The 16,149-nt window shown below is 40.7% G+C and overlaps 1 protein-coding gene across 4 annotated transcripts in view; it reads right to left on the bottom strand.

Annotated features, from left to right (window-relative positions):
• Positions 1 to 16,149, bottom strand: part of FAM117B (family with sequence similarity 117 member B) — a 100,815-nt gene that overhangs the window by 7,936 nt on the left and 76,730 nt on the right. For all 4 annotated transcript variants that reach the window (XM_003133590.6, XM_084998418.1, XM_084998419.1 and 1 more), the window contains 3 exons: positions 6,026 to 6,169; positions 4,511 to 4,736; positions 1,659 to 1,779 (listed from right to left, as the gene is read on the bottom strand). In XM_003133590.6, coding sequence (XP_003133638.3) covers positions 1,659 to 1,779; positions 4,511 to 4,736; positions 6,026 to 6,169 — 491 coding nt within the window. The remainder of the gene's footprint in view (positions 1 to 1,658; positions 1,780 to 4,510; positions 4,737 to 6,025; positions 6,170 to 16,149) is intronic.

Genomic DNA, 16,149 nt, shown 5'->3' with positions numbered 1-16,149 from the left:
AGGCCAGGGATTGAACCCACATCCTCACGGATCCTAGTTGGGCTTGTTAACAACTGAGCCATGAAGGGAACCACTCAAATTGCTTTTTAAGTCGATCAGCCATGTCTCTTCACGCAGGCACATCTGAACTACCAATGAATCAATCAAAGAGCTCAACTCCAAAAGGATCCATGTAAACCATTTGATTTTTACTTAACAGAATGACTTTATTTCTTAAGAACTCTCAAGAAAAAGCCTAAGCCATATTTTCAAAATAAGCATAAAAATCCTATGAGGTTTGTTAAAGATGCATAATCCAGGTCCTACCTACTTCCATATTTTTTACTCATTAGGCCTAGGATGGAGCCTGGGAATCTACAGTTTCAACTAATACCCCAGAGGTGATGATGCAGGGAGTACATGCAGCAGATCTGGAGAAACACTGCTTCAACTCTCTGGCACCAGTAAAGCTTTTAGTCTTCCAAGGTGGGGGGCGGAGGGGAAAGTGGTTGCTAAAACAGTGTTCAATTACTGTCACAAAAGCAGATAGAAGAATGACAGCTGGGTTCTCCTAGTAGAAAGGGTGAAGGGATTCAAAAACAAGGCTCTTTGTGTGGCAAAATTATTCAGAATTTAGGTGAAGAAAGCACTGACAGGAGGGGCATATAGAGGAACAGAAGGATGCAGTCCTTATTCCAACATGTTCATGATGAAAGAAAAAGATAAAATTATGTAACTCAGACAAGGCTGGACCATCTCCACATTGTATGTGAAGTATCACAGGAGAAGCAGAGGGCAGCTATTAGACTTGCAGCAATAGTGAGACGGGAAGGTAAGGTCTAAGTACCATCATCACCTAAATTAGCTCAGTTTCATACACACCACCCTTGGCCATCACTTACAAAGCAAGGAGCCATGACTACTGCAAACACAAGGCTGCAATACTTTCTGAGCAGATTTTGAGTCTAAAATTAAGGGTACTTGACTAGAACACCAGCCAAGAGAAATATATGAGCACAGAAGACTGCTACCAAGGGTACAGACACTATTTTAAACTCTGCTTGTTACATGTTCTTCATGCACAGTAACATGTTTCTGCAAAGTCATAGAAGTCTCTTCCCCACATTGGCAGAAAAAATTTTTTAAAATTTGTTTAAAGAACTGAAACTACAAGAACATTAAAAACTGAAGGGAATCTGATCCTTGAAAGAAGGAAACCCATCCTGGGTGAGATACATAGTCTAGCTTGAATAAATATACTGCTAAGTTCAATATATGATGCTGACTATTTACAGGTTCACAAATAACCACAGATGAAACACTGGGACAAGTGAAGACACGTGAGCAACTGGATATTAGTTGACATTGACCATAACTGTAATTTTCTTTGGTGTGACAATGGTACTGTGGTTATGTAGGAGTGGTTACTTTTATTACTGTGGTTACTTTTAGGAAACAAACATTAAGCTCTATTTAAAGTTAAATATCACAAGGTCTGCAACTTACTGTCAAACAGCTCAGCAAAAACTAACACCAACATACAAGAGACAAAGCAAACAGCAAAATGTTAACTACAGGATCTAGTGGTAGATCCATGAGTGGTCACTGTACTCTTCTTCAGCCTACTCTAAAATTCCCATTACAAAGGTCTGGGGGGAGGTTTGATGGGGGATACTTACGAGCATTCCTCAAAGACTTTGACCCTTTCACAGCCCTCAGGAGGTTCCCTTTTGAACATATAGCTGTTGTTAGGTTTTGGTGAGGTTGCATATTTGGGCAAAGGAGAGTTGTTCCCATTCTCTGCAATAAATGAGATGCTGTATTACTACTATGTACGTGAAAGCACAGTCATACTGTATTTACTCGTCCTTGGCCTCCCCCCACACCATGAACTATTTGAGGGTAGGAACGGTGTTTTTATTCACCCATATCACCCCAAAATGTAACACAATTCCAGGTAAACGGGAGCTACTTACTGTTCGACAAATAAATGAATAAACAAGAGATTTTAAAATTTCTTTTCTACTTACAACTGCCACAGCCTAGGCCCGTATCACTAACTCCTTGGTAGAGAACACTGATTTATGTTGCTGCCTTATTTCTATTTTTTTTTTTTTTGTCTTTTTAGGGGTTATTTCTATTTTGCACACAGCAAATGGGCTCAAATACCACTTCCAATCTTCCCAGAATGAGTAACTGAAATGGTTCTTCACCGGCTACATACTATTTGTGTTTGGCCTGCCCCTCAGAATCCTTCGGTTTGATTTCTCTGCTCCTCCGATTACAATCTCTGTTCCAGGTAGTCAGAGCCATGTGCACACTGTATGCCAAAGACCCTCTTTTGCCTGCAAACTTCCCTATACCTAAGAGGTCCTTCTCTGCTCACTTTCCAAAACCTCCTTCAAAGTCTGGCTCAAAGCTTTTGAAATCTTTCTAAATTAATCCTATTAAAGGGAACACTTCTTTACTCTTGCACTCTAATTCAGTGCTGATGTGCTCAGTTTCCACTATATTAACTTAAAATTCTTGCGATGTTACCTAAGTGCCCTAAATGCACAGTGTGACTGTGTCAACTCACCTACAAACTCCTTACTGGCAGCAGCACAGCAGCCCTTTCTTATAAAAGAAATCACAGAAGCTAAGCAGTCACTAGTCTCCTAAAGTCAAATACAACAGGACACAAAACATATGGAGTGCCTACACATTACTGAAGTAAAAGAACAAAGTATGGGAAATCAAGGGGCAGGTTTTAAGAGCCAAGGTTTCATTTGTGTGGGAGGGGTATAGCTGATTGAGCGCTAAGTACCAGAAGCTGCACTAAACAGTCTGCATTCACTATCCATTTTAATCCTGATAATAAGTGTAAGAAGTAGTTAATTATGGCAACTCCTGAAAAGAAACACGTGGCCCAATCAAAGGACTTAATCCAGTAGGGGTCAAACTTGGGTCCACATGAATTACCTGGGAACACCAAAAACTGCTGCCTGTGTCTTGCCTAAGGGGTGTAGTTTAATTAGCCTGGGATGTTGGCCTGGAATAGCTGTTTTAAGTAACACAGAAGCTGACAATAAAGGGTCCAAGTAATAACATTTTACAACCGCCCACTGTCTGAAGTGACTTCTTCAGAAAATCTTAAAATCCTACAGCACTTGCTATTGTCTTAAAGCTGTAGGTGACTGGCAGTAATGACCAGTCATTGGACATGGAACGTTTTAGGACATTCAGATATTGCAAGTGGGAGGTTCTAAACAAACGGCTACTGAATTGGGCTGTAGAATTTATGTAATAATAAATATCTTGTTACTCTCAAGTTCATATAGCAATAACTCGAATTAGGCTAACAAAATATTTATTGCCCTGATACAGAAAGAAGAAAGGTCATATTTGGTTTGAAAAACTAAGAACATTATTAGTAATTAATATTCAAAGTGCTATGTATCTGATTATTTTCTAAGTCACGTAAGTGGTTTAATACTATTAGTAGCCCCCTCCCATTTTTACTCCAGGCTTGCCTTAAACATTCGTCTTGTATTGATCTAAATCACCTTAATTTTTGTCAGAAATATCACAAATATAGATCCTAGGAGTTTCCATTGTGGCTCATGGACTAATATCCAGGAGGATGTGGTTCTGATCCCTGGTCCTGCTCAGTCAGTTATCGATCTGGTGTTGCCATGAGCTGTGGTGTAGGTCACAGATGCAGCATGGATCTGGCATTGCTGTGGCTGTGGTGTAGGCTGGCAGCTGCAGCTCTGATTTGACCCTTAGCCTGGGAACTGTCATATGCTGCGGGTGCAGCCCTAAAACAAAAAAAAAAAACCTAAAAAAAAAGAACAACTACAAATATAGATCCTAAGGGGGTTCCCTTCATGGCTCAGCAGTTAACAAACCTGACTAGGATCCATGAGGATATGGGTTTGATCCCTGACCTCTCTCAGTGGGTTAAGGATCCGGCATTGCCATGAGCTGTGTTGTGTGTGTAGGTTGCAGACGAGGCTCAGATACTGTGTGGCTGTGGCATAATCAGGCAGCTGTAGCTCTGTTTTGACCCCTAGCCTGGGGACCTCCACATGCTGCAGGTGCGGCCCTAAAAAAAAAGGCAAAAAAACCCCCCAAAAAACCTAAAAAGCACTTCCTTGAAGGGAAGGTTTCACATTCAATTAAAAAGCAGTAAGTTTGTAAAAACAATGACGACCAAGGTGACAGAGAATAAATGCTATTCAGATCAAATGTTTATCTCATTTATATCAAAAAGAATGTTTCTCACTATAAAGAACTTGTACTAGTAAGTGCAAAAAAAGAAAAAATTACAAAAGTTCACAAATCCACCCAACGAGACCATCACCTGGGCACCACAGTAAAACCTACTGTTTTGTATTCCAATTGTTTAAAATCTATGTTTTGAACACATCTCAAGGTAATTATCTTAGTAACCCCTACGTGTGTGCTCTGCTAGAAAATGAACTGAATGCACAATAAAACCGGTGCTATTCACTCAATACTGGGGTAGCCAATTCCTCCTGCACTGTACCTTTATCCCTGGGATCAACGAGAAGGTCATCGGCTGAACAAGGGCTCTCTTCGCTCCCCTCGTTGGAGATGGTGAGAAAGGACGTGGGGGACACAGACTGAGAGCGGCTGCTGTTGTTGCTTCCCCGCTCTGCCCCGCCGGGGGTCTGTGTGTCGATGCTGCGTGTGCTGCTGCTTCTCTGCACGAGGGGTGGAGGCGCACGATGGCCATCCGGAATGTCTTGCGGCTGTTAGAAAATTTTAAAAACATGTATTTTTATCACTGATTTTGAGATTCACCTGGAAATGCAAACCCAATGTTAATCTTTCCCTGCTGTTCCCCAAAACTCAAAAATCAGAATCATACTCAGGCCTAAGGAGAGAGAAGCCTTTGCGCTGCTCTGTTAGTGACATCTCCGTTTAAACCGCCCCTCGCAGGACACTGAGCAGCAGTGTATATTCCCAGGGTCTGGCACATGAGTGGTCAGTGCTTGATGAAGGATGAACTGCACTGAATTCATAACAGCATGTGCTAAGCATTATTTTTAAGATTATAAAGACAGGCCATTATAACAAAGGAGAAAAATCTAGAAGAAAAGATTATCCATTGCGTAAATTACTGATACCTGATGACACAGGTCCTGCTCCCTGCCGCCCCCTCTTCCTCCTGAAACAGTGTTTTCAAGGAGACCTCCCTCAGGGAGGGAAAGGTTCATCACAGCCCCGCTAATTACTGGGGGAAATCAAGGAGAACATTCAGAGGGAAGCCTGTTTGGCTCCCTGAGCAGGGAAACCAGCTCCCTGTACGTCTTTGGTACATTTACTGTTATCGCATCAGGGAAGGTTTCACCATCATGCAGTGAGGAGGGGACGAGGAGAGGGTGTGGGCTGTTGCCTTTTCTCTAAGCTAAACCAACCTTATTCTTAAGGGAGAGGATCTTAAGTATCAAAAAAATACCACCTTAAAACTCTTCAATTCCTCTTCACTGAAGAATGAATCTTAAAAATACTCTGTGACATGGTTTTAAATACAAATTTTGTCTTATGTGTGACCCATTCTTATGTGTGTCACCACGAAAAGAATACACATTCTATTATGTATCATAAGTAAGCAGAACTGCACTTCATGATGAGAGTTAACCAAACGGGAACTGATAAAAAACAAGCAAGAGGTAGATTCATACTTGGAAAGTATTCTGTGTCATATCCCTCCCTCCCCAACAAACCCGTAAGCTAAACTTTAGTTACATGGAGTTACAGCCAATGAGAACCCTAGTGATTTTTAAATGCAGGAAAACAATAAATGTGGATTCTCTTCAAGGATCCAAATTTAAGTCACATCAGTTGTCTCTATGAGATGCAAAGAATTAAAAACCTTCCATTCACTTGCAAAAGTCAAAGTTTCTCAAGAGATAAAACTTTCCATTCTCAGCTATAAGGAAGAAACCCATGTAAACATAGAAGACAAAATTGTGAATTTTTTAATAATTAGAAGAGTTAATGTATAAGGATGATTTTAAAATACAAGCCCACTTACTATAAGTTGTTCTTCCTTTTCCCCTGTCTCTTTAATTATTATTTCAATCTCCTGATTCAATCCTTCCACACTATTCCGGAATCGGGAGCCTGTTGATTTGGTGATGGGAATTACTGGAATAAGTGCACTCTTTGGAACAGGAGCCTTAAGAAAAAGCGGTAGAGGGGGAGAAGACACACTTAATATTACCTTTAAATTTTCTAGATGGAAGCGTATTTCCATTTGACATGGATAACTCTAAAATAAATCAAAATAAAGTTTACTGGCCTCACAAAAAGAATGACTAACCAAACCTGCTGCCTAGTATACATGAAATATAATTTAAAGCCAAAACCCCAGGGTGGAGTTCCTATTGTGGCTCAACTGGTAACGAATCCAATTAGTATCCATGAGGACGTGAGTTCAATCCCCGGCTCTGCTCAGTGGATTAAGGATCTGGGGTTGCCATGAGCTGTGGTGTAGGTCACAGACACAGCTCAGATCTAGCATCGCTGTGGCTGTGGTGTAGGCCAGCAGCTACAGCTCCAATTTGACCCCTAGCCTGGGAACTTCAATTTGCTGGGGGTGCGGCCCTAAAAAAAACAAAATCCCAGACAATCAAGGTAGAAATTCCTAAGTTGATTCACATCTATAAGGGACTATAAAGGGAACAGGGATAAAGGAAAACACTAAAAGAATGCAACCAGAGATATTCTTTTATGATTATAACAAAGTTCAGAACATAACTTTAAAATTCTCAGGTGCCATAATTATCTATATTTCAGGAAATAAACAAAAAGGAATTTATCAAAAAAAAATTTTGTGGGAAAACAAAATCGCTTCCAAAGTCCATATATAGCAGCAAGATTACAGAATAACTTCCCTGTGAAATTCATTTATATTTTCATTGTAATGATTTTAACATGTTTTGTTCAGGAAAGAAAATGATATAATTCATTTTCTTCTTTTTCCAAAGCCTATCTCTAATTGAAAAAAAATTTTTTTTTTCCCACTGTCACAATATTACTTTTGAAAAGAAACAACTGATTATACAATTACAGGATATCGCTTGGTTTCCTCACAAGATACTCAAAATAAATTATGAAACAAGACTTGCAGGGGTATCGGCCAAAGTTCACAGCAACAGTGTGCCAGAAGATCATCTTATATCGCCTCACTGTTTGGCAAAGAAATATGATTAATCCATCCTCCATTTAGGGGGGTTTCTTTGAAAAACCTCTCTTTCAAGAAAAGGTGGAGGCAAGGAGATGAAGGTAGCAACAGGGCCTCTAATCAGTCACCATTAGTTTCATTTGAAAACTTTATCGTCTGACAGAACTTAAAATTAAACCTGTATTTCTCCTTTTTATTCTTTTTAAAAAAATCACCTTTGTAATTAAAAAAAAAAGCATACCACAACAACAATCCTTGGAAACCAAGGCAAGAAATTTGGGAGGGAAAAAAAAAGCCCAGGGGAAGCCTCAAGCTGGAGTGCTGAGGCGGCACCCTTCGCTGCTACTTTCCTCAGGCCCATATGAGAACACAACTCCCCACCTCAGACAGTGGTTTTGAGAAGGACAGTGGTGCAGTGCCTGGCCTAGAATGGATGGGTCTTTGGAAAACAGCAGCTACAGTTCTTATTTTATATTTTATTCTTAAAATAATCTGTCTTTTCACAAATTTTTTCAAATACCTTTTTTTTTTTTTTTTGGGGGGGCCACACTCACAGTATATGGAGGTTTCCAGGCTAAAGGTCAAGTCAGAACTGTAGCTGCCAGCCTACACCACAGGTCAAGGCAATGCCGGATCCTCCTCCCACTGAGCGAGGGCAGGAATCAAACTCACAGTCTCATGGTTCCTAGTCGGATTTGTTTCCGCTGCGCCATGATTGGAACTCCCCATTAATTTTTTTCTATATATGGTATCTTTTAATTTCTCCCTTTTTTAATTCCTCTGTTCCCCAATCTTTTCCCATACCCTCAAGCTTTCCATTTTATTTATTGCCTTTTCACTGCCACCACTTCCTTCTGTCCCCTCTTCTAGTCTCAGTATACAGTGTCAAAGGAAGGAATATGAAAAATCTTAAGTTTAGATATTCTATAGTTGTTTTATAGAGAGAATGTATAGAATGAACTTACTTTCCCAAATTCACATCTCTGAGCCATTCTCTACAGGGTAGATCTTTGAGGCACTGACAGACCATTTCTAGAACTGTCTGTTGAGGAAATCTTTGCCAATCTAGTCTCTTGGCCAACCTCCTTTACTCTGAAAAGTTGTCATCGTTAGACATCTTCAGCTTCCACAAGTGGTAACAACAACAATAAAGCCGACCTGATGCTTTAAATGCTGCTAAAGCACAACAGCATCACAGATCAAGTACAGATAGAAAATCAATCTTTAACTCACTGACACTCTATACTTATCAAAATTTAAATTTCATATAACCTGGTGTCAGCTAAACTATAAATTCCAAGTAACAGAGAGTGGCCTGTAAGGTAAAAATGATGAGATTTTTAAAAGGTGAATGGGAGAATTATTTTGCAAATTACAAACAGAAAATCATGGGACTAACACTTGGCCTATATAAAGCTCTCTCTTCAAAGGTTTAACTCTCATATTTATTTTGCCTCCCCCTCTCTTCAGATAAAAATATAAATACTACATTCAGAGAGACCCCTCCATGCCACGCAACCCCTGAGGGTTCTAGGGCGTGCTGATCACTCGCCCTCAGCAGAGGGGTTGCAGCTGGTGTTCCTACCAGCCACCGAAGTGATGCGTGACTGCCCTCTCTGCCCTCTGCGAACAAGAAATACTAGATTAGGAGACGGGATTAAGATGGTGGAATAGAAGGACTGGAGCTCAACTTCTCTCCTAAAAACAACAAAATTCACAACTAAAGTCTGAGCAGTCTTCACCCAACTGGACCGGAAACCTTAAAAAAGATACCCTACTCCAGAAGAAAAAGAGGAGGCCACATCAAGAGGTAGGAGGGGCAATTTCACGATATAAACAACCCCATACCTCCCGGGTGGGAAGCTCCACAGACTGAAAACTAACTGGTTCACAGAGACTCACCTACAGGAGTGAGAGTTCTGAGCCCCACATCAAACCCTCACGTGCGGGGATCTGGCATTGGGAAAAAGAGCCCCTGGAGCATCTGGCATGGAAGGCCAGTGGGGCTTGTGTGCAGGAGCTCCACGGGACTGGGGGAGACAGAGACCCCATTCTTAAAAGGCGCACACAGATTTTCACGTGCACTGGGTCCCAGGGCAAAGCAAAGACTCCATGGGAATCTAGGTCAAACCTGACCACAGTTCTTGGAGGACATCCTGGGAAAACAGGGGTGAACGTGGCTTGTTGTGAGGGAAGGATATTGAAAGCAAAGCTCTCGGGAATATTCAGCAGCCTGCCTTTCTCTGGATGGGGCCATTTTGGGGAAATCTGACCCCACCCGTCAGTCAGTGCTGAGAAGCCCCAGGGCAAACAACAATCCAGATGGGATCACAGCCCCACCCCTCAGTAAACAGGTTACCTAAAGAACCCTCAGGCACACAGCTGCCTCTAATCCCATCCAGAGACTAAGCCCCACCCACCAGAGGAATTAGAATTGGCTCCACCTACCAGGGAGCAGGCATCAGCCTCTCCCATCAGGAAGCCTACAGCAAGCCCCCATACTGACTTCAGCCACAAGGAGGGCAGACATTGGAAGTAAGAGAGGCTACAACTCTATTATCTGTAAAAGTTCACCACACCAAAAACCTATAAAAATGAAAAGACAGAGGACTGTAACTCAGATGAGGGAGAAAGGAAAAACCCCAGAAAAACAGCTAAGTGATGAGGAGATTCTCAGCCTCCAGGAAAAAGACTTTAGATTGTTGATGCTGAAGATGATGCAAGACATTGGAAATAAACTGGAGGCAAAGATGGATAACTTACAGGAAACACTGACAAAAGAGATACAAGATATAAAACTTAAGCAAGAAGAGATGCAAAATCCAATCACCGAAATAAAAAATTCACTAGAAGCAGCTAACGGCAGAATACAGGAGTCAGAAGAACGGCAGAATACAGGAGTCAGAAGAACAAATAAGCAAGGTGGAGGACAGATTAGTGGAAATTATGGATGCAGAACAGAAAAGAGAAAAAAGATTGAAAACAAATGAAGAGCGTCTCAGAGAACTCTGGGACAACATCCGTATTATAGGGGTGCCAGAAGGAGAAGGGAGAGAGAAGGGGACAGGAAAAATATTCCAAGAGATAATAGCCGAAAACTTCCCTAACATAGGAAAGGAATCACTCACTCAAATCTAGGAAGCACAACGAGTACCATATAAAATAAACCCAAGGAGGAACACCCCAAGACACATATTAATCAAACTGACCAAAATTAAAGACAAAGAGAAAATCTTAAAAGCAGCTAGGGAAAAGAAACAAGTAACATACAAGGGAACCCCGATAAGGCTATCAGCAGGTTTTTCAACAGAAACTCTGCAGGCCAGAAGGGAGTGGCATGATATACTTAATGTGATGAAAGAAAAAAACCTCCAATCAAGCTTACTCTACCCAGCAAGGCTCTCGTTCAGATTTGAAGGAGAAATCAAAATCTTCACAGATAAGCAAAAGCTGAGAGAATTCAGCAAACTAAACCAGCCTTACAACAAATACTAAAGAACTTCTATAGTCGGAAAAGAACAAGAGAAGAAGGAAAGAAAAAAAGAGCAACAAAAACAAATCCAAAGTAATTAATTAAAAGGCAATAAGAACATACATGTCAATAATTACCTTAAATGTTAATGGACTAAACGCCCCAACCAAAAGACATAGACTGGCTGAATGGATACAAAAACAAGACCCAAATATATGCTCTCTTCAAGAGACCCACTTCACTTCTAGGGACACATACAAATTGAAAGTGAGAGGATGGAAGAAAATATTTCATGCAAACGGAAATATTTGCATGAAATAGTTGCATGAAATATTTGCATCAAAAGAAAGGTGGAGTAGCTGACAATACTCATATCAGACAAAATAGATTTTAAAATGAAGAATATTTTAAGGGTCAGGAAGGTCACCACCTAATGATCAAAGGATCAGTCCAAGAAGATGATATAACAACTTTAAATATCTACGCACCCAACAAAGGTTCACCACCATATGTAAGGCAACTGCTAACAATCTTAAAAGGACAAATCAACAATAACACAATAATACTGGTGGACTTTAACGCCCCACTTACAGCAATGGACAGATGATCCAGACAGAAAATCAATAAGGAAACACAGGCCCTGAATGATGCATTAAACCAGATGGACTTAATAGATATTTATAGGACATTCCATCCAAAAGCAACAGAATACACATTCTTCTCAAGTGCACATGGAACTTTCTCTAAGATGGATCATGTCCTGGGCTACAAATCCAACCTCGGTCACTTTAAGAAAATTGAAATCATATCAAGCATCTTTTCCGACCACAACACCATACGACTGGAAATCAACAACAAGAAAAAAACTGCAAAAAACACAAACACGTGGAGACTAAACAACACGCTACTAAACACCCAATGGATCACTGAAGAAATCAAATTAAAAAATACCTAGAAGCAAATGATAACACAGGTAGGACACTCCAAAACCTATGGGATGCAGCAAAAGCCATTCTAAGAGGAAAGCTTATAGCAATACAAGCCCACCTCAGGAAACAAGAAAAAGCCCAAATAAACAAGCTAACGTTACATCTAAAGCAGCTTGAGAGTGAAGAACAGACAAGACCTAAAGTTAGTAGAAGGAAAGAAAGAAAGAAAGATCAGAGCAGAAATCAATGAAATAGAAACAAAGAAAACATAGAAAAGATCGATGAAATGAAAAGCTGGTTCTTTGAAAAGATCAACCAAATTGATAAACCCATAGCCAGGCTTATCAAGAAAAAAAGAGAGAGGACTCAAATCAATAAAATTAGAAATGAAAAAGGAGAGGTAACAACAGACATCACAGAAATACAAAGGACCATAAGAGAATACAATGTACAACCATACACCAATAAAATGGAAAACCTAGAAGAAATGCACAAATTCTTAGAAAAGTACAATCTTCCAAGACTAAACCAAGATGAAATAGAAAAGATGAATGGACCCATCACAAGAACTGAAATTGAAACTGTGATATTAAAAAAATTCCAACAACAAAAAGTCCAGGACCAGATGGTTTCACAGGCAAATTCTATCAAACATTTAGAGAAGAGCTAACACCTATCCTTCTGAAACTATTTCAAAAATTTGCAGAGGAAGCGATACTCCCAAACTCATTCTATGTGGCCACCATCACCCTGATACCAAAAGCAGACAAAGATTCCACAGAAAAAGAAAACTACAGGCCAATTTCACTGATGAACATCGAGGCAAAAATCCTCAACAAAATACTAGCAAACCACATCCAACAATATATTCAAAGATTGTACATCATGATCAAGTGGGATTTATCCCAGGAATGCAAGGGTTCTTCAATGTCCACAAATCCATGAGTGTGATACACATTAACAAACTAAAGAATAAAAACCATATGATCCTCTCAATAGACACGGAAAAAGCCTTTGACAAAATCCAACACCCATTTCTGATAAAAACCCTTCAGAAAGTGGGCATAATGGGAACCTACCTCAACATGATAAAGGCCATATACGACAAACCCACAGTAAACATCATTCTCAATAGTGAAAAGCTGAAAGAATTCCCACTGAGACCAGGAACAAGACAAGGATGTCCACTCTTGCCACTACTCGTCAACATAGTTCTGGAAGTCCTAGCCACAGCAATCAGAGAAGTAAAAGAGATAAAAGGAATCCAAATTGGAAGGGAAGAAGTAAAACTATCCCTATTTGCAGATGACATAATTCTATACCTAGAGAATCCTAAAGACTCTACCAGAAAACTGTTAGAGCTCATCCACGAATTTGGCAAAGTCGCAGGATACAAAATCAATACACAGAAATTGACGGCATTTCTATACACTAACAATGAAAGAGCAGAAAAGGAAATTAGGGAAGCAATCCCACTTACCTTTGCATCCAAAAGAATAAAATACCTAGGAGTAAACCTACCTAAAGAGACAAAAGACCTGTACTCTGAAAACTATAAGGCACTGATGAAAGAAATCAAAGACAACACAAATAGATGGAAAGATATACCATGCTCGTGGAGTGGAAGAGTTAATATGATCAAAATGACTATACTACCCAAGGCAATCTACAGATTCAATGCAATCCTTATCAAATTACCAAGGACATTTTTCACAGAACTCAAACAAAATATTTTAAAGTTTGTTTGGAAGAACAGCAGACCCAGAATAGCCAAAGACATCCTGAAAAAGAAAAATGGAGCTGGAGGAATCAGGCTTCTGGACTTCAGACTATACTACAAGGCAACAGTCGTCAAAACTGCATGGTACTGGCACAAAGACAGAAATATAGATCAGTGAAACAGGATAGAAAGCCCAGAATTAAACCCACGCACCTACAGCCAACTAATCTATGACAAAGGAGGCAAGGATATACAATGGAGAAAGGACAGTTTGTTCAGTAAGTGGTGCTGGGAAAACTGGACAGCCACATGGAAAAGAATGAAATTAGGACACTCCCTAACACCTTACACAAAAATAAACTCAAAATGGATTAAAGACCTAGATATAAGAGCAGACACTATAAAACTCTTAGAGGAAAACATAGGCCAAAAAACACTCTCTGACATAAACGACAGCAGCATCTTCTCAGATCCACCTCTTAGAGTACTGACAACAAAACCAAAAATAAACAAATGGGACCTACTCAAACTTCAAAGTTTCTGCACAGCAAAGGAAACCCTAAACAAAACGAAAAGACAACCCACAGAATGGGGGAAAATCTTTGCAAATGAATCAACTGACAAGGGATTGATCTCCAAAATTTACAAACAACTTCTGCAGCTCAGTACCCAAAAAACAAACAAGCCCATCAAAAAATGGGCAGAAGATCTAAACAGACAATTCTCCAAAGAAGACATACAGATGGCTGAGAAACACATGAAAAGATGTTCAACATCACTCATTATTAGAGAAGTGCAAATCAAAACCACTCTGAGTACCCCCTCACACCAGCCAGAATGTCCATCATCAAAAAGTCTACAAGCAATAAGTGCTGGAGAGGGTGTGGAGAAAAAGGAGCCCTAGTACACTGTTGGTGGGATTGTAAATTGGTGCAACCACTGTGGAAAGCAGTATGGAGATGCCTTAGAAAACTAAACAGAGAACTACCATTTGATCCAGCAATCCCACTCCTGGGCATCTACCCAGAGAGAACCACAACTCGCAAAGACTCCATGTACTCCATGTACTCCAATGTTCACTGTAGCACTATTTACAATAGCAAAGACATGTAAACAACCTAAATGTCCATCGACAGAGAAGTGGATCAAGAAGAAATGGTACATACACACAATGGAATATTACTCAGCCATTAAAAAGAACGAAATACCAGCATTTTTTGCAACATGGATGGACCTAGAAAATATCACGCTAAGTGAAGTCAGCCATACAATGAGACACCAACATCAGATGCTTCACTGACATGTGGAATCTGAAAAAAGGACAGACGGAACTTCTTTGCAGAACAGATGCTGACTCATAGACATTGAAAAACTTACGGTCTCTAGAGGAGACAGTTTGGGGGGTGGGGGGAATGTGCCTGGGCTGTGGGATGGAAATCCTGTGAAATCAGATTGTTACGATCATTATACAACTACACATGTGATAAATTCATTTGAGTAATAAAAAAAAAAATAATAAATACTACATTCAGGGGAAAGAAACCACAATTGATTTCTCAACATTCTTTTTTCTACCTATTGGAACAAAGTCTCATCTATTCCAGATGTTGCACAAAAGTGGAATTAAAGAATGCTCTTCCTGGAGTTCCCATTGTAGCACAGCGGAAACGACTCCGACTAGAACCTTGAGGTTTCAGGTTCAATCCCTGGCATCTCCCAGTGGGTTAAGTATCCAGCATTGCCATGAGCTGTGGTGTAGGTCGAAGATGAGGTTCGGATCCCGAGTTGCTGTGGCTGTGGTGTAGGCGGGCAGCTACAGCTCCAATTAGACCCCTAGCTTGGGAACCTCCATATGCCATGGGTGCGGCCCTCAAAAGACAAAAAGGCCAAAAAAGGAAAAAAAAAAAAGAAAAAAGAATGCTCTTCCTTATCTTTGAATGTTTACCTGGCCAAAAGCCAATATATGCATAGAAACTGTACCACATGTACATTTTTATTTCACACAGAAAAAAAGACTTATTCTCCCAAACTGTCTAGAGTAAGCTATACTTGTGTAGAGGAATCAAAGGTAATATATTTTTCTTTCAGATTATTTTGCTACCATCAACCTGAGAGGAGAAAAACTGTCTCACTCATCTCCTTACTGCTACTGCCTAACACAGAGTCTAGAACATGATACCTACTTTGACAAGTGGTGGTGGTGTGGTATTGACGCCCTAACCCCCAATGGGGCTATATCTGGGGATGGGGGTTGTTAGGAAGTAATTAAGGTTAAATGAGGCCATGAGAATGGGGCCCTCATCCCAGAGGATTGGTGTCCTTAAGCAGCAGCACTGGAAAACTCACCTGCTGTGCCCTCCTCCCTTCCCCACAGCAGACGCAGAGCTCATACACCAAGGAAAGGCCATCTGAGCGCTGAGAGGGCAGCCGTCTGCAGCCTAAGGGGAGGACGCTTACCACTGGCCCTGGCACCCTGATCTTGGACCTCCAGTTCTCCAGAACGTGAAAATTAATTTCTGTTGTTTAAGCCGCTCAAAAATTTATGGTATTTCACTATGGGGGCCCAGGCTAACTGATACACTCACCCTTAGTTTTACGTCTCCCTCTTTTTTTTTTCCTGTGCTTTTTAGGGCCCCACCCATGGCAAACGGAGATTCCTAGGCTAGGGGTCTAATGGGAGCTACAGCTGCCGGCCTACGCCACGCCAGATCTGAGCTGTGTCTGTGACCTACACCACAGCTCATGGCAACGCCAGATCCTTAACTCACTGAGCATGGCCAGGGACTGAACCTGAAACCTCATGGTTCCTAGTTGGATTCGCTTCCTCCGTGCCACGACATGAACTCGTAGT

The sequence above is a fragment of the Sus scrofa genome, chromosome 15, assembly GCF_054392235.1.
Source record: "Sus scrofa isolate SSC_HxYL_T2T_F1_AM1 chromosome 15, Sscrofa_HxYL_maternal_Yorkshire_Landrace_v2.0, whole genome shotgun sequence".
Lineage (NCBI taxonomy): Eukaryota > Metazoa > Chordata > Mammalia > Artiodactyla > Suidae > Sus > Sus scrofa.
Note: the sequence above shows the minus strand (reverse complement) of the source record. Positions and strands in the feature narration are given on the sequence as shown.